This window comes from Crocodylus siamensis, chromosome 7 (assembly GCF_052110815.1).
Source record: "Crocodylus siamensis isolate JL-2025a chromosome 7, ASM5211081v1, whole genome shotgun sequence".
Lineage (NCBI taxonomy): Eukaryota > Metazoa > Chordata > Crocodylia > Crocodylidae > Crocodylus > Crocodylus siamensis.
The window spans coordinates 4,769,692-4,797,690 of record NC_143401.1 but is presented as its reverse complement, the minus strand read 5'-3'; the positions used below and the strand labels follow the sequence as shown (position 1 = coordinate 4,797,690).

General features: G+C 47.6%; 1 protein-coding gene across 1 annotated transcript; it reads left to right on the top strand.

The window, feature by feature from the left end:
• On the top strand, positions 1-27,999 carry LOC149859370 (bone morphogenetic protein 8A-like). The gene is made up of 7 exons (XM_090057183.1): positions 1-489; positions 18,272-18,464; positions 18,896-19,044; positions 22,982-23,176; positions 23,256-23,335; positions 23,803-23,913; positions 27,330-27,999. The coding sequence occupies exons 1-7, from the start codon at positions 60-62 to the stop codon at positions 27,477-27,479; spliced, it is 1,308 nt and encodes a 435-aa protein (XP_089913309.1). The 5' UTR covers positions 1-59; the 3' UTR covers positions 27,480-27,999.

Here is a 27,999-nt window from a genome sequence, read left to right as displayed (position 1 = left end):
GGCCGGGCCGGGCCGGGCCCGCACCGGCTCGCGCGGGGCCGGGCCGGGCTGGCGGGCGCATGGGGGCGCCGCGGCGGCGGGCGGTGCTGGGGGCGCTGGCGCTGCTGGTGCTGGGGGCGCTGCCGGGGCCGGGGCCCGGGCCGGGGCCGGCCGAGCCCAGCTTCGTGAGGCGCCACCTGCACGCCTCGAGCTTCCTGCAGCGCCGCCTCAGCGCCCGCGAGCGCCGCGACCTGCAGCGGGAGATCCTGGCCGTGCTGGGGCTGCCCGGCCGGCCGCGGCCCCGCGCCCGCGCCCGCCCGCCGGCCCCCGCGCCCGCCGCGCCGCTCTTCATGCTCGACCTGTACCACGCCGTGGCCGGCGCCGAGGACGACGAGGAGGGCGGCGCGGCGCGCGTGTCCCGGCCCGTGCTCACCAGCCTCAGCACCCAGGCGCCGCCGCCCGGGCCGGCCCTCAGCCGCGCCGACACCGTCATGAGCTTCGTCAACCTGGGTGAGCCGCTGCCGCCTCCCCGCGCCCTGGGAGCCACTGCGGGGATGCACCCCCTCCACGGGAGCCAGGGGAGCGGGCGGGGGGGGCGCCATCCGCACAGTGCCCGGCCCCTTCGCGCGAGCTGCTAGGGGACACGGCGCTTTGACCGCGCCGGGCGTTTCGAGGACGGGGCGCCTAGCCGCGTGAGTGGGGGACCGGGCGCCCAAGCAGCACCTGCGGGGTGGAAGGTGCTGACTATCTGCTGGGCGTGCGAGGGGGGCGCTGTGCCTCTGCAGCCCCCGACCTGCCGCCGGCGCCGTAGCGGAGCAGGGCTACCGGAGAGTGCCGCCGCCTCAGATACCGCCGCTCCACGCGAGCCTCTGACAACATCCTGCCCTGTCCCCCAGCCAGATCTTCGCTAGGAACCAAAGCCTCACTGCTAAATTTAACTGGGACCCAAACCTCACAGACCAAACCTCGTTACTAACTCCGACCTCGCCGCTTTGTTGTGGGGCTGTGTAAATAAGCGCCTATTTATAAGTCTTCTAGCTTGAGCATCCTTTGTCCAGATGTAGTCTCCTGTGGCAGCCTGGCTAAGAAAAGCCTTTTCAGAGGCTGGATTGTACTGAAAAGCGGCTGTCTCGTATTTACCAGGCAGTCGGGCTTTATAAAGAGATTTGTGGTTGGATGTGGGAAAGGCAAGGGCAAGCGTTCAAAACTCCCTTTTGCTTCCCGGAAGGATCGTGGCAGCCCCAGAAAACAGATCGGCTGCCCTCGCTCTCATCAGGGTGCTCATGAGAGCAGCAAAGACGGGAGGAGACCTGGCCACAGAAAGCGCTGGCACGCTGCTGGCTGTGCCCCTGCTAGGACAGCCCGGGGTCGGTTCATACGGGCCCATCGCTCCTGCCACCGCAAGCCCTGGATCTTCCGCGAGAGCATGCTTCCCACCTTGGCATGCAGGTGTGAGCTTCCCCAACGGCACAGGCAGGCCTCGACTGCCCCAGAAAGCCAATTTCTTGCAAAAATATCAGGTACTAAATGGCACAAATGTATACCCCCATGGTCCTCCAGAAAACAGGCTGGAGAGAACTGGGCTGTGTCAGGAAGGGGACTGTGGCACACTACAGGGCTTCTCTGAGCTGGCTTACACTCAAGCAGGGCATTAAAAAAGATGCTTGTGGGGGGAAGCTCCCTAGACTTTACGTGGAGGACATGATAGGCAGGGAAGATGGAGACTTGTTTGCGCCCTACATGACACTTGATGGCACAGGGCCCTGCTTCTGCACAGGGCCTGGGGATCAAACCTTCCCCTTGCCAGCTACCTCTACTACTAATTCACTCTTATCAGCACTGACTTAAAAGCAGAGCACCACCCAGAGCCCTGACACGAGCAGGCGCCGCTCCAACTGGAGTCAGTGGTGAGCAGCGTCGCCTACCCCCGAGGGCTCACTTGAATCTGGGGAGTTTTCCAAGCATTCAGCAGACGTGTAGGGCTGTGCTGGGGGACGGATGCTGCTGGAACAGAGCGTGCAGGGGAAAATCTGTGCTCTTCTCTGTCAGCAGCTGGGTGGAACAAGTTCCTGACACTGGAATCGGGATTCAAAAAGAGACGCTGCAGGTTGCTGAATGCTTGCAGGAATCCAGTTTGGCTGGTTACTGCCTGTACCATTTCAACATGCTAGTGACATTTAAGGGAGGCTATCTAACAAGCATCTCTCTTCCTCATGGACAATGTACCGAAGTGGCCGTGAAAAGCCTGGCGGAGCTAGTTAGGATGCAAAGGGCTTGTTTGGAAGGACGAGCAATGGAGCTGGAAAAGAAACGTTAACATCACAGAGCTCATTCTCTTTCTGGACAGATGGGCAATGTCTCCTTGCCTGTGCTGCAAGCCACCTCTCCTCTTTAAGAAGTGCTGTGGTAGGCTGGATGGACTGCAGCTTCAAAAGGTTTTTATGTAGGAATATTCAGTCCAAAGTTTTGGGGGACAAAGGCAAGGGAGAGCCAGAGAGTGGTGACAAACGCTGGCCAAGGATAGGTAGTTTGAACCCATGCCTGGTAGAGAGTGGCCCCCAGCTCCAAGTCAGTTAATCTGTTGGACAGTTTGTCCTGCTGATCTCAAGGATGGCTGGAATTACCTGGCTTGTAGGTGCTTCATGAGCAGGACAGGGTTGGGGCTTTGGATGCATCAAACACCATTTAATAGGGGGATACTGATGCCCCATGAAAGGGGCTCTCTCTGCGGGCTCTTTTCCTCCTCCTGCATAACCCAAAACTCTGCACAGCCCCAGGCCTGGAAATGGTGCTGAAGTTGTTGCTAGAAAAGTCCTGGAGTTAACAACAGCAGGAGGGTGTGGGGAGTGGAACAGGAGTGGAAGGTGGCCCAGGGCTCCCTGTCCTTTTCTCTGCCACAGGCATCCTGCTTGCCCTCAGGCAAGTCACCAAGTCTCCCTGCTCATCAGGACATAACACAAAATGTGCTCGGAGGCTACAGTATCAAGGCAGCCCCTACAGACACCTCGTAGAGATGGGGGGGTGGTCTGTACTTGTTTCCTGCTCAGTCTATCAGACCGCCGGGGCCTGCAGTGATACATGCGTCAAGACCATACAAAGCTGTTAGGGGCTGGTCTGGGCAGACTAGGAGATTTTCAATGTTCAGATGGGTCCATACGATTACCTGGCTGGAGTCACGTGACCCCAGCGCTCTTTCCTGCCCAGGGCGGGGGTCGGACTTGGATGATCTACTGAGGTCCCTTCTGACCCTAAAAAAAAATCTATGAAATCTATTATTCTAAGAGCTGTTGTTTGGCAGGGCAGGGGGCTGGGTTTGGTAACGGGAGGTGTCTCAGTGGCTGTAAATCTTTATGATGTACCCTGCTGAATAAAGGCAGGACGACAGCCAGACACAGGGAAGAATGGTGACAGCGCCACAGCACACAGGTCACTCAGGCACAGGGTAAAACAGAGACCCTTTCCCAGTCTGTGCCCACATGAGACACTCCATTCACCAGAGGTGTCTCAGCAAGCCATCCCCCCCCGCACAGCGGAAGTTTCCTCTCTGTTCTTGCACACCTGGAGAAGAGGAGCACCGAACATGGGGCATGTGTGTGACCACAGCATGTCCTCGCTCACAAGGCAGGTATCCGACTCAGGGGCACCAGTTTGGCTCAGTTCACACGCTGAAGTTTCTCTCTGAAATCTTGTGGGCTAGACTGCTACAGAGCTTCTAGGAAGAGCAAGACAATGCAAGGGGTGGAGATCAGCTCCTCTCCCCTCCAACTCATCAGGAGGGGGAAAATGAAAACTCCCCATCCCCACCCCCGGAAGTATAGACTTAATGCTGAAAACTCCCCTGTAGCATGTCCACATTTCATGTTGCGTTCATAGCATCATAGTAAATGAAGGTTGGAAGGGACCTCCAGAGGTCACATCTAGTCCAACCCCCTGCTCAAAGCAGGACCGGCCCCAACTAGATCATTCCAGCCAAGGCTTTGTCTACCTGGGTCTTCAAAACCTCCAAGGATGGAGAGTCTACCACCTCTCCGAGTGACCTGTTCCAGTGCTTTATGACGCTCCTCGTGAGAAAGGTCTTCCCAATCTCTAACCTCAGCTTCCCTTGTCGCAACTTGAGCCCATTGCTCCTTGTCCTGGCATCCACCACTGCTGAGAACAGCCCAGCTCCGTCCTTTCCGAGCCACCCTTCAGGTAGTTGAAGGCTGCTATTAAATCCCCCCTCAGTCTCCTCTTCCCTGGACAAAATAAGCCCAGTTCCCTCAGCCTCTCCTCAGAAGTCCTGTGCCCCAGCCCCTGAACCATCTTCGCTGGGCTCTCTTCACTTTTTCCACATCCTTTCTGTAATGGGGGGCCCAAAACTGGACACAGGACTCCAGATGAGACCTCCCCAGTGCCGAATAGAGAGGAAGAATCACTTTCCTCTCTCTTCTCACGTCTCACAGCCCCCCAAAACCCCATGTCCCGCAGGGACCACGTGAGAACCAAGCAACGGAATTCTAGCCTTAAACTTTGAATAGCCTCCATGCTGTGGGTTTGTCCAATCCTTCCTGCTAATTAAAGGTTTGTGGGAGGAGGTTTACCTGAAGTTGCATGCATAATTTGCTGTGCAATTATCCTGCTCGTGTGGGACAAATTGGGTAATTTAATGCTCTGATGAGCAGTCACACCTTTATTTGGACTCCAGTAGATATGCAGTTGTGCACGCATTTCTGAGCAAGCAACTGCGTTTACGTGGGAGAAAAAAAAATCCATGCCAGTACGCTAGGGTGGTTGTGTACAGAACTGATCCTGTCAGTCGTCCCTTGCAGATGCGAACATCTACTTGGGTAGAACAGTTCAAAATGAATAAATACATAAAAACCACTAGGTCCAGAACCTTCATCCACTCGAATATTTGCACAGGCAGAATTTTTCCCTGCTCACTGAATTGGCTATTAGTAAGCCAACCCAGTTCACCCAGCAAAAATAACTGATCTACTAGTGTCCTGCAGAGTTACTTGACTTTCAGACGGAGACCCCTCTTGAGTCCATAAAAACATGGGGGGGGCGGGAAACAAGCCTGGGTATGTGACAAGCCCTAGTCCTGGCACTGTTATTACACATTAGCTTGAAGAGAATAAGCTTCACTGTATTTATTTTAAGCGAGGATTGCCATAATTCCTTCATTCTTGGGCACTGGGACTCTGCATAACATTTGTGTGTGAAGTCTAGCAGTAGAAAAACGAAGCATTTAAAAGGAAAAGTTGATGGAAACCATTAGCAGCACTAATGGGTGCCCTTAATATGCTGTATTTCCATTGACCATGTGCACCAGCATGCACGCATACCTCCTCTGAGCACCCCTTCCTTCATGCACCGCCCCCCCCACCCACTGCTTGCAGGGAAATTCATTCGGCTTTGCCTAGGAAAACGCATGGGCGGCTTCTTGCGCCATAGGCCTGTTCAGAACGTTGAAATTTAAGATTCGAGTCACCTTCCTTTCAAAGGGATGTGGAAAGCTGCATCACTGTCCCAGCCACAGAGCCAGCAGGCAGAGATGCCAAGAGGAAGCTGTCAGAACCTGATGCAGTCTCCAGAGAGTTCTATCCACTCCGGTTATTTTGGGAATGACAGCGCTCCGGGAGCAGCCACCCATTTTAATGATTTACTTATGACCCAGGAATTTCAGAGCTGGGCAGTCCAGTCCCTCCCAAGGATAGCTTTGCACTTCGTCACACTCCGTGGGCAGACCCAGTCAGAGAGAACCAGACTGTGGTTCTCCCTCCACAAACCAGTTTGCTAGTCACTGAAGGACCCACACCCACCTTGATGACCAGGATAGGTTGGTCTGGAGGCATGCGTTACAAATGGACTCAGGCAAGACTTTAATGCAACCTCTTTGCAAGCATAGTGTATTTTAGCTCATGTTAAAGAGGTGTGAAGTCAGTGTTTGCCTCCTTGCTAGTCACAGAACAAAAGCTACCTAAAAAAGTCTCTTTTCTTCTTCCTACAAGCTGGAGAGCAGACAGGTGTTCTTCAAGCCAAGAGCTGTTTCAGTGCTAATGCACAGAAAAGGAGAAGGGCATAGAGCCATGAAACTTGCCCTTAACTCTTCCAAACAAAAGATGTAGCAACATTAACCCCCTGCTGTCAGATACAGAGAGAAGTGAATGGTGGGGGGGGTCCTCTCTGCCTCTCCCATTTCCTTCCATTATAATAAGCCCAGATGTCACTCTCAGCCATACTGCCTATAGCAAAAAGTGTGGCTTTCCCCACAGATGGGTCATTATTAGTCTAATGCATTGAAGGAAATCTCCCTGTTTTTTCCTGTTTCTCTGCTAACATCCTCACCCCATCTCCGTTTTTGCATTTGCAAGCAGTTGCTTGGCACACTCTCTGCAGCGGCTGTACTGCATACTTACTCTGCATGAAAGCCTGTGTTCCTAGAGACCCACCTTTAGCACTCATTCCCCACCCCACCCCCCAATTATAACAGGTGGTTGTTTGATTCAGAGCCAGTCCAGCCCAGCAGGATGCCTAGCTTTTTAGCTCCTAGCCTCTGCTTAGAAATTTGGGTGGAGCTGCTTCCCTTCCATCCGTTTTAGCAAGTCAGCTTAAGCACAGCTGAAAGAGCTGGGTGGGTCTGCATGTGGCTGGACATGCTGTTCACAGAGGCCCCTTAATACAAGGGAGTGAATAGCAGAGCAATGGGAGATCTTACGGCAACTGAAGGACTGCCAGCTAATAACTGAAGTGATTGCAAAGAGCTGTAAGTCCTGAGATCGCTCTGTTGGGTTGTGAAAAGAATGTGAACTTGAACTGACAGCCACTAGATGTGAGCACAATGATCCTCCATTCAGCCTCAACTTTCAGGGCAGGGATTTTCTCCCCTCTACTGCAGGCAGTAGAAAGCACCATCACAAGTACTGTATACCAATACTGGGAGTGGGATCACCCCAGTCCTGCCAGCTGTGACCTCCAAGCCAAACCCTAGCAGCAATGAAATACCATCAGAAATATATTTGCCCTACTCCCACCTCTGCCTTGCACCTCCAGCAACTCGGGCTCTCTCCTCAGTTCCTTAGCTGCATCCCGTCCCAGGGCCTTTCCCACGAGTCAAGGCACAGCAGTCCCCAGTCCAGGTCCGTGTCCCCTCGTAAGTCTGGCTGAAAGGAGGGATGTGTGTTTCTTGTAGAAGGGTTGGGTTTTGGTAAGAGAGACTATCCATTCAGTTCTTCTGCCAAGGAAGGAAGGAGCAGGCAGGAATGTTAACTGAAACATGCTTTCCAACACAAACTTTTTAACAAAGTTATTTTTTTTCCATGTGGGAATTGCAGTAACTTTCCAGTTTCTTGGAAATATGGGGATGTAAGATGAAGGACTGTGTGTGATCAAACACGCCAGAATTTTGGACTTGGTTCTGAATTTTAAAAAGGCCAGACCTTTCTATATAAAGTATTATCAGGGACAACCTTTTTCCTTAACGTCCTATTATCTGACAGGTGGAGAAAGCAATTATTTAGGAGGCAAAGCCAAGCACTATGGTTTATCCACCACAATTTGTAACACTGCAGGAGGCACTTATACAATTCTCTCTCTTCTCTTCTGCTTCTGTAGTTTATTTTTTTCCTGGTTTCCAGCTGAAGGATGATAGGATCTTTCGCACATCTCATTTAAATGTATTTTAAGATGCTGAATCTTTGATGTGGTTAGATATGTTGGCATTTCCTTTTAATTTAGTGTCTGAAACAGTTACGTGGACCATTCAGGGCCAGCCAGGACTGGTAATTACAACTGGTGCGTAGCTGAGACACCAAAACATTTATCATTAAAAAAAAAAAAAAGTGACTAAAAATACCTTTAGTGCAGAAGGGAGTTGCAGGCGTTGCTGTCAGTGCTGCAGAGATTGCTGCATGGGAACAGGTTTAAATGCACCAGAAAGAAAAAAGGTGGACGCTTGAGGGACTGCAGAGGCAGCCAGGTCCTGGCTCTGCCCTGTCCAGGTGCAGCAGCGGAGGGAGGAGGGTGCTGTGCTTGTCCCTGGGAGCGTCCTCCCAAACCTCTTGGTCACCTACCAGGCCAGAGGGGCAATTCCAGCCCTGCAGCTGCGTGAGAAGAGCTGCAGCCCGGCTTTCTCACACAAAGCTCTGCTTCATCCCCTCAGGGTCTTTCTGTCTGCCTTCCCCCCTGCATTAAAATAACTTAGCTCACGATAAACTAAAGACAGCTTGAAAAACTCACTGAAGCGGGTCCGTCTGTCCTTCCCCTCAGCTACTAATTGGTAAAGACCCCGAGTCAGACCGAAGGGGAGAGCAAGGGAGAAGTCCCAAAGGGCCCAAGCACATTGGTTCCCAGGGGGCTGCAGCTCTGCGTGCCTACAACAGACCTTCCTCACAAAGGAGGAACCTCTGTCCCCAACCTCAGCCTCCTCCCTGGGCGACAGGGCCGAGCAGCAAAGTGGTGCTTCAGGTGCGTGGGGCACCCGTAAAGAGCCTGGCCCAGGAAAAGGAGTCTCAATAAGAGTCTCTCAGCTGTGATTGCCTAGGGGACATTTGATTTGTGCCACCATCCATGAGGAAAAGCACCTCTTCTCTTGTCCTAGGAATGGGAAGGCATTGAAACTGCCCTCACAGTGCTTTTTGCTGGGGACAGCCACATGCCTGGGTGCAGAAGCTCAGAGGCAGAACTACTTTGAGTAGGAAAGCCCACCTAAAAGATAAATCGAGACATTTAAAAAAAACCCAAGGTTTTGCCCAAATCAAGCTAATTGCTCAGGACCCTTTCTCTAGCATGGAGCCTTGAACTTTAGATGCAGTTTAAGGACACAAATGGAAAAAAAAAGCAATCTACAAGTTTTGCAAGCGATGCCTTTCCTGTCCTTAAAAGTGTCACTGGGGCCTTTCATTCAACAGGGGCCATCCCAAAGCACTCCATAAAAATGAATGCTCAAACCTCCCAGGCACACCTATTAGCAAAGGTAGTACATGCAACTCACTCTGGGCAGTGCCCCTGGCATCAATGGGGCCATTCAGAGCAGGAAACATCATACTCAGTGTCTGCAGGAGTGGAGCCATCTCTTTATTGCAGCAAAGCAATAACCAGCGTGCAGCATAACAAACTGCACTAAGGGGAGAGGAAACTTTTGGCAAAAATGCCAAATTTCTGGAAACTGCCCTAGGATCATAATAATCCCACTGTTAGTCTCACATGTGCACGCCAAGACTGGATCTCAAAACGGTTCATGCATGAACCCCTTCACCCAGCATCTTATACCATTTATTTGTCTTCAAGAGGAAATAAAGAGTTGTGTCAACCCTGTTCCAGTAAGAAATCAAGGTTCCTGGTAGCTTGTGAGTTTGTAGCCTGAAGTTTAAAAAGCTAGACCAGCCGTCCTCCGATACAAGCCAAGCAAGAAGAGTAGCTATTGCTGATAATTCTGTGGATTTGCCATTCAAACTTCTGCGTTCAGGGATCCCTGAAGACTCCATGTGCATTGTTAAAAGGCACAAAAACACTCCTGCAGAGGGGAATTATTATGCACAATTTTCAGACACACAAATGACTCACCAAGATCCCAGAGCAATATTCTGTAGTAGACCAAATTTAACCCTGGAGTCCTCACTAGGAGACCTTTGCTGTAGTGACTAGACAATAGCTTGGGATGCTGGCTGAATTGGCCATAAGCTTGTGTTTAACACATCCCCAGGTTTCTCTTTGCTCTAAGCTTTCATTAAAACTGCCAGTTTGCCAATTCTTCTGAGTGACCGTACCTTAGAGCTTTACTAAATTTTACCTATACTAGGTGGCTTTGCTTTCTCTAATACATAATGCTAGCAATTTTATCCAAAAAATGCCTGGCGTGATTGATCTTTGTCGTGACCCCATGTCACCATTCACACAATTATCACGTAACTATACATAGATTTACTTCTGTCATACTAGCTGTACTGTTTTTCCCCCAGTATTGATGTTAAGTTAATCTTGGAATCGTAGACCAAGTAGCCTTTGTGCCAGTCTACAAAGGAGGCCTGTGTTCTTCAGTCCTCTGATAACTTAGTGATTTATTAAAGCAACTAGCTGGTATTTCCAATTTTCTCCTCTTCACTAAGCATACATGGAAGTATAGGAACGGGCTTAGCTGATTTCATTTGTTAAAGTATGTGGTAATCACTAGATTGTAGATCAATGTTCAAGCTTTGCATCACCATTGCTATTGCCTTATTCTTTTCCCAGAGACTGAAGCAACAACCTAAGTGTTTCAGCCACTTGGAATCCTTTAAACGAGCATCCTCTGCTTAGAGATGGTTTGGATAGGGATGGTCCTGCCTTGAGCAGAGGGGCTAGCTGAGATGATCTGAGCTCCCGTCCAGCCCTCTTTCTCTGTGTTTCTAGGATGCCTCGTCTTCATTGACTTTCCTTCTATACTTGACTACCTCAGTATTTCTGCTTGGTTCAGCCCTTGTAATATAGAAACTGAAAAGTTTCTCATATGCTCCGAATCCTTTACAAAGGAAGAATGCCTCTTACTTGGAAGGGAACAAGGACTGTGCCGTGAGAAAAACACTCTTTTAAGATGGTTGGGGTCTAGGAGCTCTTTGCGTTGATGTTGAAGTCTGACATTTTTTAGTCACAAGCCAAAAGGAAATCCCTTGAGTTAATCAGTATATTTCAGAAATGCTATAATTAGAGGATTACACTCTGTTGGATTTGCATTCTGCATCCAGTGATTGCACACCCAGCACATGCCAGTGATTAGCAAGTCATTTATTTTTCCACTCACCACATAAAGGCGACCTCCAAAATAAACTCACTGCACATTTCCCCGCGAGGAGGAAACAGTCTTGGTCTTTTTTAAAACATTTATTTTCAGTTGTACCAGAAAAAAAGCCAACAAAGTGCATTAAAAGGTGCTTACGGACCTGCACGCATAGTGCCCATGTTAATTCTGCATACCTGTGGAAGCGCACGTACTCATTCAGGGGCCTGTCTCTAGACAGGAGGAAGCCCCATGAGGACCGTAGCTTGGGAAATAGTCATCATTCTCCTACCGGAGACCTTTAGTTAGATCTAGGCCTGCCCTATGAGGCTACATTGGCAAAACTATGTCTGACCATGAAGTGTGTGAAAGGGGGTGGGTGGATAGGCCCACTTCTAACCATCTTGTCCATGCCAGCAAAAGCCCCCGAGTGGGCACAGCTTATGCTGGTAAATGGCAGGTACTGCTTACATCATTTATGGAAGCGGTGTAAACCTGTGGGGGCCAACCTTTTTGGCAGGTATGCTACAAGTTAGCCCTGCACCCTCCCTGGGTGCCACTCCAATCCACTTCCTCTGCTTCTTTCCCTGGGTTTCCTGCCCCATCTGCTGCTCTGCTTCCTGCTCCACCTGCCACTGTGCTGCTTGGCCTCTGCGATCTACTGGAGGGCCACACGTAGGCCAACTGTGGCACCCATGTCCCAGCATGGTTTAAATTGTCCCAGCAAGAGAACTCCTTTGGCATCTGCACCAGGGGACCCGTCTCTGCTACATGGAGCAGCTCTAGAGATTTGCTCTGTCTCTTGTTGCAGAGGGTGAAAAGAGACCATTCAGCAAAGGATTAAATTTAGTGAAAGTTTCACAATGAAAGTGATTGGAGATGGCAGCAACTTAACATTTTTTTCAGCCTTGCAACATTCCAGAAACCGTAGACTGTTTCTGCCCTCCTGCAAACAGACACATTAATAAGCCCATGCTAAAGCTTTAGCCTCAGTGATGTCAAGCCCAGTTCTCAGAGTCTGAAAAGCAGAATTCAGTGTATTATCACATGTGGGGCAGAAACCTGTATGCACAGGTACACGCACAGATGTGGCACATGCACATAATCCCCTCGTGAGCACCGAGAAGTCTGAGCATCAGTCATCCACACTCTGGCCCTTGCATAGAAATTACTTCAATCCCTGACTGTGCAAGGCCTCAAATGCAACCCAGCCTTGCTACATACAGTAGGAATAATCTATCCAGGTGGTTGTGTAGAGAGATTTCCAGGTTAGGAAGCATCTGCCTATACTATAACATTTGTCTCATGGGTCCCTAGGCCGCAATTCCTAGCATGCACATGCTGCTCCCATTACGTGGGCTGCTAAGGAAGGAGTACCTCTCTGGAGGTGGCACTTTTGAAGGCCAGAGGTTTGCTGATACGTGCCCAATCCCCCCTTACATGTAAACAAAAAAAAAAAAATCACTACGGATCGAGATGGCTTCTCCAGAAAAGCCACATGTGTTCATTTGTTTTAGGCCATCTTAGATCGCTGCTTCAGAGCCGATCTGAACTGTTGCAATGCACTACTCTCAACTGACTTCGGAGCAAAATTGCAGCGCTGGGAAACACCCAGCTGGATTTTCACATTTAGCCTGTCCTTGTTCTGTTACCACACAGACCTCCTTGATTTTGCCACAAGAATTCCGGCTGCCCTTCCCTGAAGGCATGTTTATAAATCAGATATGACAAATTTAAGGTATTCTGGTAAAACCTCTAATTGCAGATGTTTATATAGTTTTTCTAAGGCCTTGGTATGGATTTTATTAGTAAGTTGCTGATGCCGTTTCTGTGTTTCTTGTCTGTTGTTTCTATATAGGAGAACTCATAAGGGAACAGCCGTCCCTAGGACTGTACTCACAAATAACCACAGCTGAGAGTAGAGGAAAAAAAATAGACAGGTTGCCGCTGCACATTATAATTTTCTTTATAGAAATTCAATTAAGCTAACCAGACAAGATTGTGTTGCTGTCGGGTTTCATATATTCCAGCTCTTGTCCAAAACCAGCACACGGCAGATTTCCTGCGAACAGCGCTCTCAAAAACAGTAACGTTTCCTCAGTTAAATACTTGATGTATTTTCATACGAGGAGCAAACATGAGAACTGCAGTGCTTCGAGTTGCAGTACTTGCTACACCCAGTCCAGAAAGCACTGCTGAGCGGTGAGGCCAGTGACATGCTTAAGGTCTTCTGATGGTCAGGGGCAGAGAGATGCTTGATCCCACTGGAAACCCAGCCCTCCACTTTGAGGTACATATCATTTGTTGATCAAGGCAGGCAAGACCTCAGCCATCAGCATTTTGAATTCTTGCTTCTCCCTTCCCTAACTTGAATTCCAGCATCATTAAAAAAGCAGGGACCAGGCTGGGATCAACAATTCATGCAGTAAAACATGCGACCGGCAGCAGCAAGGTGGAGACGGATAGAGCAATTTTTCTGGCCTGTCACCTCGCTGGGGCACAGAAAACAAATTTCCTATTACCCATTGGAAATCAGCATGTACTGACATGTGGCTGTAGCTTGGGCATCAGTGAACTTGGAGCTCAGACCTTTCAGTTGGTATCACATTGTTTCCAGAGGGCCTGTCTACACGGAGTTATTTAGGAATAGCAACTGCTCTTTACAGTCACACCCCTCCTAAGCCATGTTTGCTATGCAGAGATCCAACTCCAGCTACTTACAAGAGATAAGTGGAAAAGAGGATTCTGCTCCCTCACCTCAGTCAGAAGGCCGGGTAGATATGCACCTTCATAGACTAACTAAATAAGATATATATAGACAGCACAAGCTGTCTTGAACTTAAGCTCATAGATGTTATGAAGTGCTTTGAAAGGAGGTGCAAAAAGCAGCGTATAAGGAGAGAGAAATTAGAAAATAAAAGACAAAGTGGGGAGAAGAGCAAGCAGTACTGGGGAGAGGGGCCACCGGAGTCTCACTAGTTGATAGCTGTGCAGTTGAACCCTCCGAGGCAGAGAAGGACCGACCTAGACCCAACACCTTCCACTGCCTGGGCAATTAATTATATAGGGAGCCGAGGTGCCAGGCTCTGCGCTCCATGCTGAGGACCAGGCACCTAACATTTTGGGCTGCAGACACCCAACTGTTAGGCCCCTACTAAGGCTTTTTTTGGATGAGGATGTCTTGCACATTGCTAGGACAGAGCATCTGGGGCTGGGGAGCAGAGTAAGGACAGCTTATGAGCTCCAAGCCTCCCGAGCACCGTTCAGGACTTGGTCATGACATATGGTGTTGCTCTACTCAACTGGGGTATGGGTTGGTTTTCAGAAACCCTGAAGTTATTCCAGTGGCTTTGGAGCAAGTTTGCAGCTGTTCGCTTGGCGGTGTCCTGTTGTTTTCTTTTTTGTATGGGGAGATCAAAATGCCGGTTTCTCCTCCCCAAATGTACCCTGCAACATCCTTCCACAGCACAGCTGTCCATTGCTTGGTGCCAGGCCCACACCGCTGGAACAGGAAGTGCTCTCCACATCCGCCTGAGGGCAGCCTGGCCTGCTGCTTTTTTTAAAAATGTACCTTGTGGTGAGCCCAAGAGTTGGAAGGGAACATATTTTTTTTTTTTAAAGACACATGGATGCCTAATTAAGATCTCAGTTCTGGAGAAGAGCGCTTAGCTGCACGATCCCCTTACATAAATGTGAGGTCCACATACTCTTCATGTGTTCTCCATCATCCACGGGAATTGCGTACATGCCAGTACTTCATATTCGGCATCTGTGGGGCTTAGGTTTTGGAGGCAGTTCAGGTGAAATTCATAGAACTGCAGGTCTGGAAGGGATGTCAAAGGTCTAGTCCAACCCCCTGCACAAAACGCAGGAGGTCCTGTTCCTAACCTGTCCTAGATGGATGCTCCCCCAGCCTCTGCTCCAAAGCCTCCAATAAAGTTTTCATGACCCGCCTAATCTCTCCATCGTGTTTCTTCATTACTGAGATTGCACTGCCACTGAGGGCTCTAAAACAGTTTCCTTTACATATTTAACCAAGTCCCTTTCAGTTTTGTGTCTCGCGTTGACATGAGAGGTTTTGGGCTGGTGAATTTATTAGTTTGTAGATGCGGATGGGTTCCAAGCTGTTATATTGAGTTGCCAGCACTATTTTAACATAAAACCTGAAAATAGCATTGATAGCAGCAGCTTTGGTTTAATGATGCATTTGATTTTTTGTAAGGAATTAAATAGCTTACATTTTAATTCAATTAATTTTATACACGGGCACATCATAGGAGGATCACCCACTATTGTAGAAGTGGGTTTGTTCAATACGTCTCTTATTTCCAAAACACTATTCTTGATTTTTAATAAATTTAATCATGCCCCTTAACCATAGCCTGGGACGTTTCTGAGCAGCAATTACAGAAGAACCCTAAGTGAAACAGTATACAAGCTATATACGTAAAAAATAAAGTGAGACCTTTTTTTTTTGGAGGATTTTGACCAAACTTCTATAGAAAACAGACACTTTCCATGAAGGCTTTTGACAAAACAAAAGTCTACCTCCCTATCAAAAAGCAATTTAGGGCTGGCTCAAATTAACTGTTACAAATTAATTTTAACTGATAGCAAAAGCAAAATAACAACATCACCTACAATTTATATGACCACAGAACAAAGTGCTTGAGACTGTCCAAGATGTGGCTTCACTGCTGATCAGACAGGTCACCTCTAAGTCGCATGCAACTTCTTACCTGTGTACACAACAGCACGAGTTCAAACCCACGCACCTGGTATAAGATCAGGAAGAGGAGAATCATGGTCTCAGCCTCATGAAAGATCCGTTATCGTTATCATTATCCTTAATAATATTAACAACAGATATTTAAGACCAGGATTTCGTCCTGTTCTGGGCCAGGTTCATTGAGATTGTTTAATTATTTGTACAGGCAGAAGGCAAGACAGGGTGACACTTTAAAAAGATCAATTGGTTCAAAGAGACATGAGCTTTCATAGGTGACGACCTGCTTCATCAGATGCTATGAATCTCTGAATATTTGTACTTTTGAGCAGGTCATAAATATTTGTTGTACAGGGGCAGTCTTAGAAAACTGTCACAGACAAGTCTTTAGATGGCCCAAACCTTAACTTAAAGATCCAGTGAAATAACTCTAAGGTGCATTTTAAATGAAAAGGCCCGCGTCAATCTCTTATCATTGACCCTACTGACACCCAGGTGCCATGTTCTCCTGCGGTAAGTGAAGGGGTGATTCTGGCTGCTTATTATTTCACATTCCTAGTCTGCTCATGTTGGTTCAAACTAGGGACACCATTGCCTCCAGAGGCTGATGCAAGATGAGCTGGGCTCTTCATCTCATTCCTTGATGTTCAGAGGACAGCACAGCAGAGACTGGGCAGGTTCAGTGGGCCATGTCCAGGGAGCTATGCTGAGTTACACAACCTAAACACCTTGCCTGGAAAAGAGACTGAAAGACACCCTTGTCCTCCCTAGCCAGTTCTTTCTTTAAGGACAGAGCAACTGCTAATCAAAGCTGATACTATAAAAAAACGTGGGAATGACAGCTTAATGCAGCCCAGCACTTTTAGCAAATGAATCAAAAGCAAGATTGCTTAGTGGCCTAAATGTTTATCAGTTTCAGAGAGGCAAGACTTCTTTTGAGCGATATCTTGTATTGGACCAACATAGACATAGGCAAGCTTTTGGGTATCACAGTACCCTTCCTCCAGCCTTGTATGACCTTGCACTTCTTGTGCTCAAAGGCAAGCTCATTAAAGTCTAATCATTTCAGTGCATTGATTATTGCAATGAAGTTGTTAAACATGTCATTAATGAGACTAGAGCAATTTATTAATAAATGAACTTGGCACAATTTTGGGGGAAGGGGGTTCAGAGACTCTCTGCCAGCCATAAACCTTTCCAACTCTCCTGTCCATTTCAGATAGATAAACTGAGGGATTAAACAACTTCTCATGAACACACAGCAAATCACACAAGTCCAAAGACACTTCTGCTCTCCTCCACGGTTTTGCACTCATCTTCTGCATAAAATCAATAACAAAATTCCCCCGTGCGCTTGGCAGAATCTTTGCAACTTTTCCTTCCAGGGATTCAAAGCTCTGCTTGGGGGTAACAGCCCTGAATCCCAGTCCTGCATTGAAACACACGCTAACCTTTTAAACCTGATCTCATAACTCACAGTGGGTCAGTCAAACATAATCGTGCCCTTTCATTCGATGGTCCCACGACAAGCTGTGAAATGGCTGCGTTTGTTGTGTTAAGAGCCCAAAGATTTCTCTGCTTCCACATGCCAGAGCAAAGCCTCCCCTCTCAGCATTTAAGTGGCACCATAATGGTCATACGGAGAAAATCAAATTGTGCACAAGGTTTTAGAAGTCAGTTTGTAAACCAACCTAAAGATATTTGTCAGCTGCAGAAATAACACAAACACTCCCAACCCGGATTCAATAGATCTTCCTCACATCAGTTGCCCCAGTTAAGAAAGGAAATATTCCTTCTGAAACCACAGCCAGAATTAAACCTCAAACTGGCAGCTTTGTTGGGGCTCCCAGCATGATGCAGGGAGAGTCAAAACCATTAAAAGACTCTACACAGCACAGCATTTTTCCAAAGAGATTTCCAGGCCTTTGCTTGTGTTTTTTTTAAAAATAAGCAACAGGAAGGAAGGGACAGGCACCAGGCAAGGAGATCCATGCAGATCTAGACTTTCTCCCTGGAGAAATTAAAAAGCAAGCAAGATGTTCATCTCTTCCAGTACCACTCTCACCCAGCAGTGTGCACCAAACAGCTTTCAAAGCACTGTGCAAAGGAGAGATTACTGGCTTTTATGTTATAGGTAGGGACATAGAGGCACAGAGCAGAGAAGCAAGTTTCTCAGGGTCACCCTGGCAGCCAGCAGCAGAGCTAGGAATACAATTCTAGTCTCCCGAGTCCCTGAGCAGTCTCAATCCACTGGGTAATACTGCCTCTCTTATATAGACTGCATTTTAAAACTTGCAGTGTTGCCAACACCAGCTCTGTATCCCAGAAATCCTGAGGTTACATGCACACGCACAGTTTTCTGCTTCTGTGAACTTTAGAATACGCTCGGGTCACATTCCCAAGCTGCTTTCTTTTTTTTCGTCCACAGCCAGGAGAGCTGGGACTTGTCTCTCCTTCCTCATTTCTTTAAAAATGAAATTGAGATTCTTAGAAGATTTTGAAAAGCTAGGGCTTTAAGAAAAAAGGAAAGGCTTGGAGTCAAGTTGTGGACATTAGCAATCGTGGAAACTGAGGAACACTCAGCATTGTATTCCACAAAATAAGCTGGCACATAACAAATGGTGGCAGTAGCTGAAAGTTAAGAGCGGGTCCACAATACAAGCAATCTAATGAAGTCCTGCAAAAAGCAGAAAAGTCAGTGAGATGTATGACCAAGTACAGGGGAGCCACGTTAAAACTCAAAGCAACTCATCCGACATGACTTTTACTTGATTATGGCTGGTAATACAAATGATGCAAAGTGTTTATCATTTTCTAATTGTGTTTTCCAGTTGAACATGACAGAGACATCTTCTACCAGAAGCCTTACTGGAAGGAGTTTAGATTTGACCTAACCCAAATTCCCGCCGGGGAGTCTGTGACGGCTGCCGAATTCCGAATATACAAGATGAGAAGTATCACTCGTCACGCCAACAAAACCCTCCACATCAGCATTTATGAGATCGTGAAGGAGCACTCCAACAGGTGCCACAAGACAGGGGAAAACCAACAGAACTTTATAGCATGCCAGAAACAGCTCATACAGCTACCGAACTGGTAGTTTAGTGCCACTTTTTCACTCCCGAGCATTCAGTTTACCAACAAACCTATATACGTGTTTTCTTATCTTAGAGGTGATAAGGCCAAAAAATAAATGATTCCCCCATATTTCATTAATACATCTCTCCCAGAGGGACCAATGGCACCTCTCAGCTTTTTCACTGTTTAAAGTGAGTGAGCATGTTTTTTCAAGGCAAACAGGAATTATAGTGCTTATTAATAGTATTTGTAGCATCACAACTCCTCCTTATAGCCCAGGACCCCACTGGTAGGCACTGCTTTATCACAAATCAGCTGCATGCTAAGCATCGGCAGTTTCAGTTGTGCCTCTTGTCTGTTTTGTCTTGTTCCTGTAGGGATTCTGACTTGTTCCTACTAGACCTCCAGGACCTCCGAGCAGGAGCTGAGGGCTGGCTGGTTTTTGATGTCACAGCTGCCAGTAATCACTGGCTAGTAGACCGCAAGTACAACCTGGGACTGCGACTTTACGTGGAGACAGATGATGGTAAGGCTGAGTCAGACACTTAGCAGATTTAAAGTTCATGCTACCTTTTATAAAAACACGTAGCTCTGGGTGTGACAAGCTCATTGCAAACAGACTTAAGGAGAATATCCACTTTAAAGCTTGAATGTCTATTTCTTGAGGCATCAGTGCTACTGCAGTTCTCCTACCATGCTCTCTATAGCCATATCTAATGGATCATGAGTGACTAGCCAGGTGCTAACCATCTCACATGGGAACCAGAAGGCACAGAGGGGAATCCTCTCTTTTCACAGGTCATCTCTTGCATTGGCTGGCAGGGATCATCTCAGACTGACATGGGGAAAAGGAACCATTGCATAGAGGGAGAGAGACAAGCCTATCATTCATGGCTGTAGGGGTCAGGCACAGGCCTGCTCTCACTGTAGCTTATAGACTTAAGGTAGTCCTTACCTGTGGGGATTCTGGGATCTGTTTCTGTGGATTAGCGCATCTTTTTGCCAATGGATAAAATCCAGTCCAGGTTTTGCCTCCAGAACTGCGCTCCAGAAATGGTCCTTGGGGAATGGAGAATGTATCCTCTCTCCCTGAACAGTACTTTGTCCAGCAGTTTTTTCTCTGCCACCCTGCTAGACTGTAGCAGTGAAACCACGTCCTCACTCCTTCTCTGAGAGTTGCAGGGTTGTGTGGATGGGAGCAGCTCCAAACCCCAGCTCTGAACAGCATGGACTAGCTCCACAGGTGAGAAAAATCAGTGACCTCTGTGGGACTCTGCTAGCCTGAGAAGTGGCTCCAGGTTTTCCCCATCAGTCTGAAGTCTTGCAAGGGTTCCCTTTTTTCCTTTGTAACTTGGCCCCCTTAGGACTAAACCAGCACAGGCACTCAGCCAGCTCCTAGACATGGCTGATGCTTGCAGTGATGTCCCTGCAGTGACATGTATTACTGAAACCATGCTGCTATGAGGGCAGCCTGTGCCTGACCCCTGCAGCTGTGAACGATAGGCTTGTCTCTCTCCCTCTATGCAAATGGCTCTTTTTCCCCATGTCAGTCTGAGATGATCCCTGCCAGCTAATGCAAGAGATGACCTGTGAAAAGAGAGGATTCCCCTCTGTGCCTTCTGGTTCCCATGCGAGATGGTTAGCACCTGGCTAGTCACTCATGATCCATTAGATATGGCTATAGGGTTATTAGGGCTAACTGGTCTGCTTTCTGTTGCTACCAGTACATGCTGATTTTATTCATGCTTTGCTGATGGAAGTCCAGTATCAAATGAGGTCTCATAAGTTTTGCCATCCCCTAAGGGTGGGAAAATGAAATGTTTGGAGCAGTTTAGATGTAATCAGCAATGGAAATACAAAGAAAACCCCTTTTTCTCCAACTGATTAGAAGTTTAGGGATGAAAAATATGTCTATCAGGGCTTCCTCAGAATTATCGTGCTCAGTCCCAGGTCTGTAAAGCACAGCCGTAAATCCTATCCTGACTCACTGAAGGCAACAAGCCTTTGCAAATCTCTCACATGTTACCTGGTCCCTTGAAACCATCATGCTTTGCACACCTTGCTGGGGTCATCTGACCCCAGTCTTTTTTCTTTCCTGCCTAAGAGCAGGGGGGCTGGACCTGATGATCTCAGGAAGTCCCTTCCGGCCCCTAACTTCTATGAATCAATGGAGAGAGGGTGGATTTACTTAAGTGATTTAAGAGCCTGTGTGCCACTGACACTCCCCACGAGAGGCAGGGCATGCTTACATGGCAGATACTGGGTGCTGGGTAGTCACAGCAACACTAGGACTCAGCACAGGCTAATTTGCCCTGCCAGGGAGCTGGGTAAATTGTCCCCATGTGCTGCATTCTGCTGTGGCTAGGTGGCTTCTAGTACCTGAGCGAGCTCCTTGAAAGGTGTCTCGGATGTTTACCCTATTCATAGATTCACAGATGGTAAGGGGCCAGAAGGGACCTCAGAAGATCATCGGGTCCAGCCCCCTGCACCAAGTAGGAAAGATAACTGGGGGTGAGGTGACTCCAGCAAGGTGACTGTCTAGTCTCCTCTTAAGATTTCCAGGGTAGGTGACTGCACCACCTCTGGAGGGAGCTTATTCCACAGTCTGGATACCCTGACTGAAGATTTTCTTAATGTTGAGCCTGAACTGATCTTCCAGGAGTTTGTGGCCCTACTCTTGGTTTTCCCCTCAGATGCCCTGGTGAATAGTTGCTCACCAAGCCCTTGATTTAACTCCCCTAGTGTAGCAGTAAGCTGCTACCAGGTCCCCTCTCAGCCTTCTTCTCGTCAAGCTGAAGAGTCCCAGATCCCTCCATCTTTCCTCATATGGCTTGCTGTGTAAGACTCGGATCATACGAGTGGCTTTTTTTGGACCCTTTCAAGCTTGTCCATATCCTTGTTAAAGTGCGGTGTCCAGAACTGGATGCAGTACTCCTGCTGTGGTCTCACCAGTGCAAAGCAGTGTGGAAGAATCACCTCCTTGGCTTTGCTGGAGAGGCATCGATTGATGCATGCCAGAGTATTATTTGCCCTGCTGGCTACAGCATCAAAGTGCTGGTTCGTATTCATACTGTGGTCTGTTATTACCTCCAGGACCCTTTCATTTGTGGTTCTAGTCAGTTTGGTGCCACCAAGCCTGTAGGTGTTTTAGGGGTTGCTCGTCCCAAGGTGGAGACTTTACATGTCTCAGTGTTGAACTTCATCATGTTCCGATCTGCCCAAATTGCCAGGCTGTCTAGGTCCACCTGTATCTGCAGCCTATCTTCAAGCATGACCACACTCTCTTGTAACTTGGTGTCATCCGCGAACTTGGCCAGTGAGTTCTTCACCCCCACATCCAAATCATTCATAAAAATGTTGCAGTCTGCAATGTATCCCAGGCTCTGGCTGTTCATATTTGGAAGAAACACACATGCCTATTGACTGAATGTATTTTGCCTGTCCAACCATTTTGCCACTATTGTCCCCTGGGCTGGATCCAGGAGTGGTGAATGCACAGACTAGCTGAGGTTGTTCGGAAACACCAAGAAAGTAGCATCAGTCTTATGAAAAAAGTCTGAACAACTTGAAACCATTTAAACAACTACATTTTTGTTTCTAACATTAGGATCTCTCTTGTTCTCTTGTCTCTTCCCTCTTCAACCTTTCCCGCACCTACTAATCTTCCTCTGCTGAACTGTGATTAGACTAATTCTTCTGGTCTTCCTAGGAGGAAAAAAAAATTCACTCATAGAGCATGACCATTAATTTGACTGTGACAGGTGGCATCTCTTTAAAACACAAGATAGAGCGCCCCAAGGGATGACGAGGTCGAACGGTCACAAACTCCTGCAAGACCGCTTCAGTCTGGACTTAAGGAAGAATTTCTTTACTGTCCAAGCCCCCAAGGTCTGGAACAGTCTGCCAGTGGAGGTGGTTCAAGCCCCTACATTGAACACCTTCAAGAGTAAATTGGATGATTATCTTGCTGGGATCCTATGACCCCAGCTGACTTCCTGCCCTTTGGGCGGGGGGCTGGACTCGATGATCTCTCGAGGTCCCTTCCAGCCCTGATGTCTATGAAATCTAGAGGCAGGTAGAGCTGTCAAGCACAGGCTCTGTTGGTGAAGGATCCCAGTCATCTAGCTTGGCTCTGGGAAAGGAGCCTATTGGCACATCAGGAGCTGCTCTATTTTGATTATGAAACATACATTGTGAAGACGACAGTGGGCAGGGGAGGAAACTGTGGAAGGGAGCAAGCTGCAAGGCAAATTGTAGAACAAAAGGAGCAGAACAGATGTAAGAAGATGACTTCAGAGGGGAAAAAAAGGAGCTTTTTTTTTTTGGGGGGGGGTTGTTCTACATTTAAAAAGTGTTTGCCTGCTTTATTTTTCTTCCCCTATAACTGGATAGAGCTCCTCTCTCAGCCTCTTGTGAGGCTGCTGCAGAACCAATGTGTCCTCTGTGCTTTCTGACTTCCACAGGGCAGAGTGTTGACCCGAGTTTAGCAGGACTTCTGGGTTGCCGTGGTCCACGATCCAAGCAGCCCTTCATGGTCACCTTTTTTCGGGCAACCCAAAACCCAACCCGAGTCACTAGGGCAGTCAAGCAACTCAGGAAGAGGCAGCCCAAGAAAACGAATGACTTGCCGCACCCAAACAGGCTTCCTGGGATCTTTGGTAAGAGCCTGGGGACATTGAAATGGACCTAGTCAGAGGTAGCAGGCTGCATACACTCACACCCATTTTATTTTTCTAGATGACATTCATGTCACTGAAGGCAGACAGGTGTGCAGAAGGCATGAGCTCTATGTCAGCTTTCAGGACCTTGGATGGCTGGTAATTCCCCCCAACTCCCTTCTACACCTCCATCACCTTCAATTTTGCTTCAGCAATAAAATTCACACAGAAGAAAATTAAATGGAAAAAAAAAAGTAGCCTGTATTGGGGCTTTCCAACAGAGTCTTTCATGAACATAAGGCAATTTATAACTTATTAACTGCGCATCCCGTTGGTCTGGCCAGAGACCATCAACAGGAACTCCCTTTAAGATCATTGGCATTATTAAGGGAAACATGGACTGATGCAACCTAAAACCCCATCGGTGACCCTGAACCTGGAGTCAGCTGAATGACTCTTTGCGCAGTACAAAAAAATCAAAATAAACCATAGTTCTTGGCATTTTCCCTAGCCACACTATGGGTCAAACTAATGGATTGTTTTTGCAGATGCAGGAAAAATGAATGAATGAGTGTAGTAGGTGAAAAGAACGCTGCTTAATTAAAGTAAAATCTTTTTTCTCACAGGACTGGGTGATCGCACCACAAGGGTACTCTGCCTACTACTGTGAAGGAGAATGTGCCTTCCCTTTGGACTCCTGCATGAATGCCACCAATCACGCCATCCTGCAGTCACTAGTCAGTAGTTTGTTAATGCATACACACGTTAATAGCTTGTAGTGAAAGGAACTACTTTGCAGAGGGTTATTAGCATTTGGAGTGGCCTTCATCTACTGAGAGAAGTATACATCAGGTCATTGCAGGGGGCAGGTGATGGGAGAAAGTGCAGTGTTAGGTCTGTAAGATAGATAGGAATATTTCTGTAACCCCAATTGAGAGGTTACATTTGTTTAAAAGTTTTAAAGAAAGTTCTCTAAAATGCATGGCTCAGACTTCAGAGTTTGAGAGCACTTGCCAGGGGTTTAAGTCAGACCCATCTCCAAGAACGAGAAGCAACACTGTTTGGGTGGTTCCATCCCAGTCTTTCTGCTGATCCCTCACAATCTGCCCTTTCTAGACCATCCCAGCCAGATTCAAATTAATGTGGCAAACCAGCTTATTTAATGAATGCCAGCAACGCGCATTGCAAATTAACAGCTGCTATAACATTAGAAAAGGGTTTGGATTACAGCCTCTTGGTTTCCCTCACTTGTTTTAAAGCTTAGTTGTTTCGGCTGAAAGCTTCCCTGTCTGAGGTCTGCTAACAGGGATGGAAAACGCATCATATTCTTCTGAGACTACTTTTTTCCCCTCTTCTCAATTAACTTAATAAAGACCTGACACTGACAAGCGGGGAACTAGTCCTCAGTGAGGTGCTTCGCCTTTGCTGAACTGCAAATAGCTGTGTGAGATTTATAGGTATATCAGTGGTTCTCAACCTTTTGAGACTCAAAGCATCCCTCAAGAGACCTGAGGTACCCCTGAGACAGTGTCAGCTCTTAGCTTTCATTCATTTTTTTTTACTATAGAAAAAATACCAGAGCCATTCTTCTGTTGCAAAGAATTGTGCCAAAACAGGTCAGAATGGTTTTAACACTATGGATCCCTACTTGAAATCTCTCAGTTTATCTGGTGAATCATGTTTGCATGCCTAAGTGCTAACATTGTGTGGCAGCCACAACACCCTTGCAAGGGTCTCAAGAAACCCCAGGGTGCCATGGCACCCTAGTTGAGAATCACTGATATGCATATACAGGCAGTCCTCAGACTTGACACAATTGGTTCCTGAAAACTTGTTTTTTTTTTTAAGTCAAAACGTTGCAACTCAGAACCAATCCTCTCAAGTAACGTTATAAATGGTGGATTGGTTCCTGAACCAAGGCCCGATACCCTATTTTCACCAAAAATACCCCAGAATTTTGTACGCGATCAATTACAGATGAGTAATATAGCTACATTATTGTATTTCTATTGTAAATAGCAATCACATTGATTTGGAAGGACTTCTTTGAAGTGACTTTGCTGGACTTGTTGAAGGGCTCTTGGTTGGACTTTTTGAAGGGTTCCTGGCTGGAGTCTTCTCAAGAATCTTGGCTGCAGGTTTTTCTGGAGTCTCATTGGCTTTCTTAAAGAAAGTGTCCAAGGAAGTTTGGACAGATGTTCTCCAGGGAGACGAGCAATGCTACGAACTTGTTCGCTGGCATGGCGTGGTGTTGCATTGGATCAAGCATTGTAAAGTCGAAACTGACCTCAGAAAGTTGAAACAGGGTGTCAATTTATAAATGTTGTAAGTGTGAAACGCTGTAAGTCAAGGACTACTCATGCACACACACATTTTTTCCTAACTGCTTAGAGGCAGCATGCGGATGTCAGAAATCTACTGGGGCATGTAATGAATCCCTGTGCATCAAAAACCAAGCACTTGAGTCAGAAGGCTTCAAATAGGGAAGGTTTTCTAATGCCACCATCTCCCAAACTCACGACACATAGCAAGAGATGCTTTGAACTTCGGGAATTTCCTGCCTTGTGAGTGCTTGATTTCTCAACCTTAGGAATTGTGTTGACTCTAGCGTTAGCATTTAATTGCATGGAGCCTAGATTAATTTCTCCTCTTCATTCATCTGCACTAGAGCAGGTTTGTGCTACAAAAGCCTTGAAGCTGTCAGTTGTTGTTTAATGTTTCTGTGATGGCAGCGCCCAGAAGCCCCTATGGAGAGGAAAACCTCACTGTGCGAACACCAAGGAAGACAGGGGATGAAATTCTGGCCCTAGAGAAATCAATGGCAGCTCTGGCATCCTTTTCAGTGGGACCAGAATTTCATCTGTGGCTCCTGCACTGCAAGCTCTGAGTGGGCCTTCTGTTCTGCTCTTTGCCTTTAATAAATTTAAGTCTGTTCCTGTCTTCCAAAATGACCACCACTGACACTTCCAGGAGCCCAAGTCTGGCCGTGTGTGAATCACACTGCTCTCACTGGTCTCCAAGCCTGGGCCATCAGATTGTGGACAAATGAAAGAAAGAAACCAATTTGCAGGTGGATGAAAAACAAACTTACAGCCTGTAGGCATACACCAGCAGATCTATGGTAGCTTCTCAGTGTGTTTGCTCCTATTCTGCAGTAAGAGGAAGCTAACCCAGGCCAGCCTGGAATCAAAAAGCTGCAAAATTACTGAAACAGTTGCAGTAGTTCAACCTGAAAAAAAAGGTAATCCCCTTCTTCCCACTGCCCCCCACTTCTAAATTTGATTTAACTGTTTCATGTGTCCTCTCCCTAGTGATGTGAATGGCATCTTGTTTTAGGGGGCAAACAGAACTGGAAGTGAGAAAGATCAAACCCCACCCCCCCAGCCATCTATCCTGAACCAGTGGGACTGGATAGGAAAACATCCAATTTCTGAAATGGGAGGTTCTGACTTGCCCTGAAATAAATGAGTTGCACATGTCTGGCAGGTCCACAGAGAGGAACAATTGTGTGCACTTAATGACTTACAAGCTCCCAGGCTTACGTCTCGGGGAGAGGTCCTGAAAGAATTCTTTGTCAACTTTACTGCCAGAAGAATGAGTCAAGCCGCTGTCCCCTGGAGAAGGGGTAAAGTGAGGCACCCACAATGTTTTTGCCCAGCACTGATTTTCCATTTTGACACCAGGTGCTGCCTGGAGAGGCTCACTACTGCGGTGTCTCCCCAGAGCAGCTGTAATGAAAATCCTTTATCCCTTAGATGTAGGCAACAAAGCCCGAAGTGCAGCATAACGGCTGCAGTTCCCCACCTGCGTTATTCTCACCCCAAGGTCAGTATAAGTTGTGACAAAGGCACTGCACAGAAATGCAAGTTTAGTTGAGGGGCCGCCCGGCAGGGGCGGCACTAGGTGAAGGCGTCCAATATAAACGGCAGCGAGCCCTGCCAAAAGTTTAGAATAAATATTTTTACGAACGCTGAAAATAATCTCCCCATTCAAGCGGCGCTTTTCCCAGGTAAGAGCTGCTCTCTTTGAAGTATTCTTTCTTCACTAAAAGCCAATGCTGCATGTTTACCTCAAGCAGGCTAGTTGCTCACTGCTGTTGGGTTCCCACCCTGCTATGGGGAGGCCAGTCACCCTTCCGTGCTTGGTTCCTCAGGTCCATCTGATGAAGCCTGAAGCTGTCCCCAAGGCTTGCTGTGCTCCCACCAAGCTCAGTGCGACCTCCGTCCTCTACTACGACAGCAACAACAACGTGATCCTCAAGAAGCACCGAAACATGGTTGTGAAATCATGCGGCTGCCACTGACGCCCCAAGAATATACAATCGCTGTTTGCCTGGGAAGCCAGGGTCAGACTCCTACCTACCTGTTGCCAAAGTTCATAAAAGGGGGAGGACAAAAACCCTTGGATGTAAATAATACAAATCTCCTATTATCTTGCCCTACTTCATGAGACTTTATATAGAGAGAGAATTTATGGCTGGTTAAGTATCTGTTGCGTTTGCAGCTAATGGGTTTTCTTCTAGAGCTGTGGACTAGCTGGCTCCTGTGTTGTCAATTACTGCTGGAAGCAGGTTAGACTGCAGAATTAGGCCAAGGGGGGAACAGCACTTGGGTTGCTCCCAAATCTATCAGCATCTATCCACTAACACGGTTTTAACTGGCGCTTATAGTTCCCCTAAAAGAAAACTCTCACCCAATTTAAGTAGCTGGCTGCCTAACCCCTGTCCTGTTTACTTAGGGCTTAAAACTTCAGCCAGTTGGGGGGAGGGGGAGAATTACTGAGAGAGGACACTGTTATAAAATAAACACCTAGTTTGGAAAGTA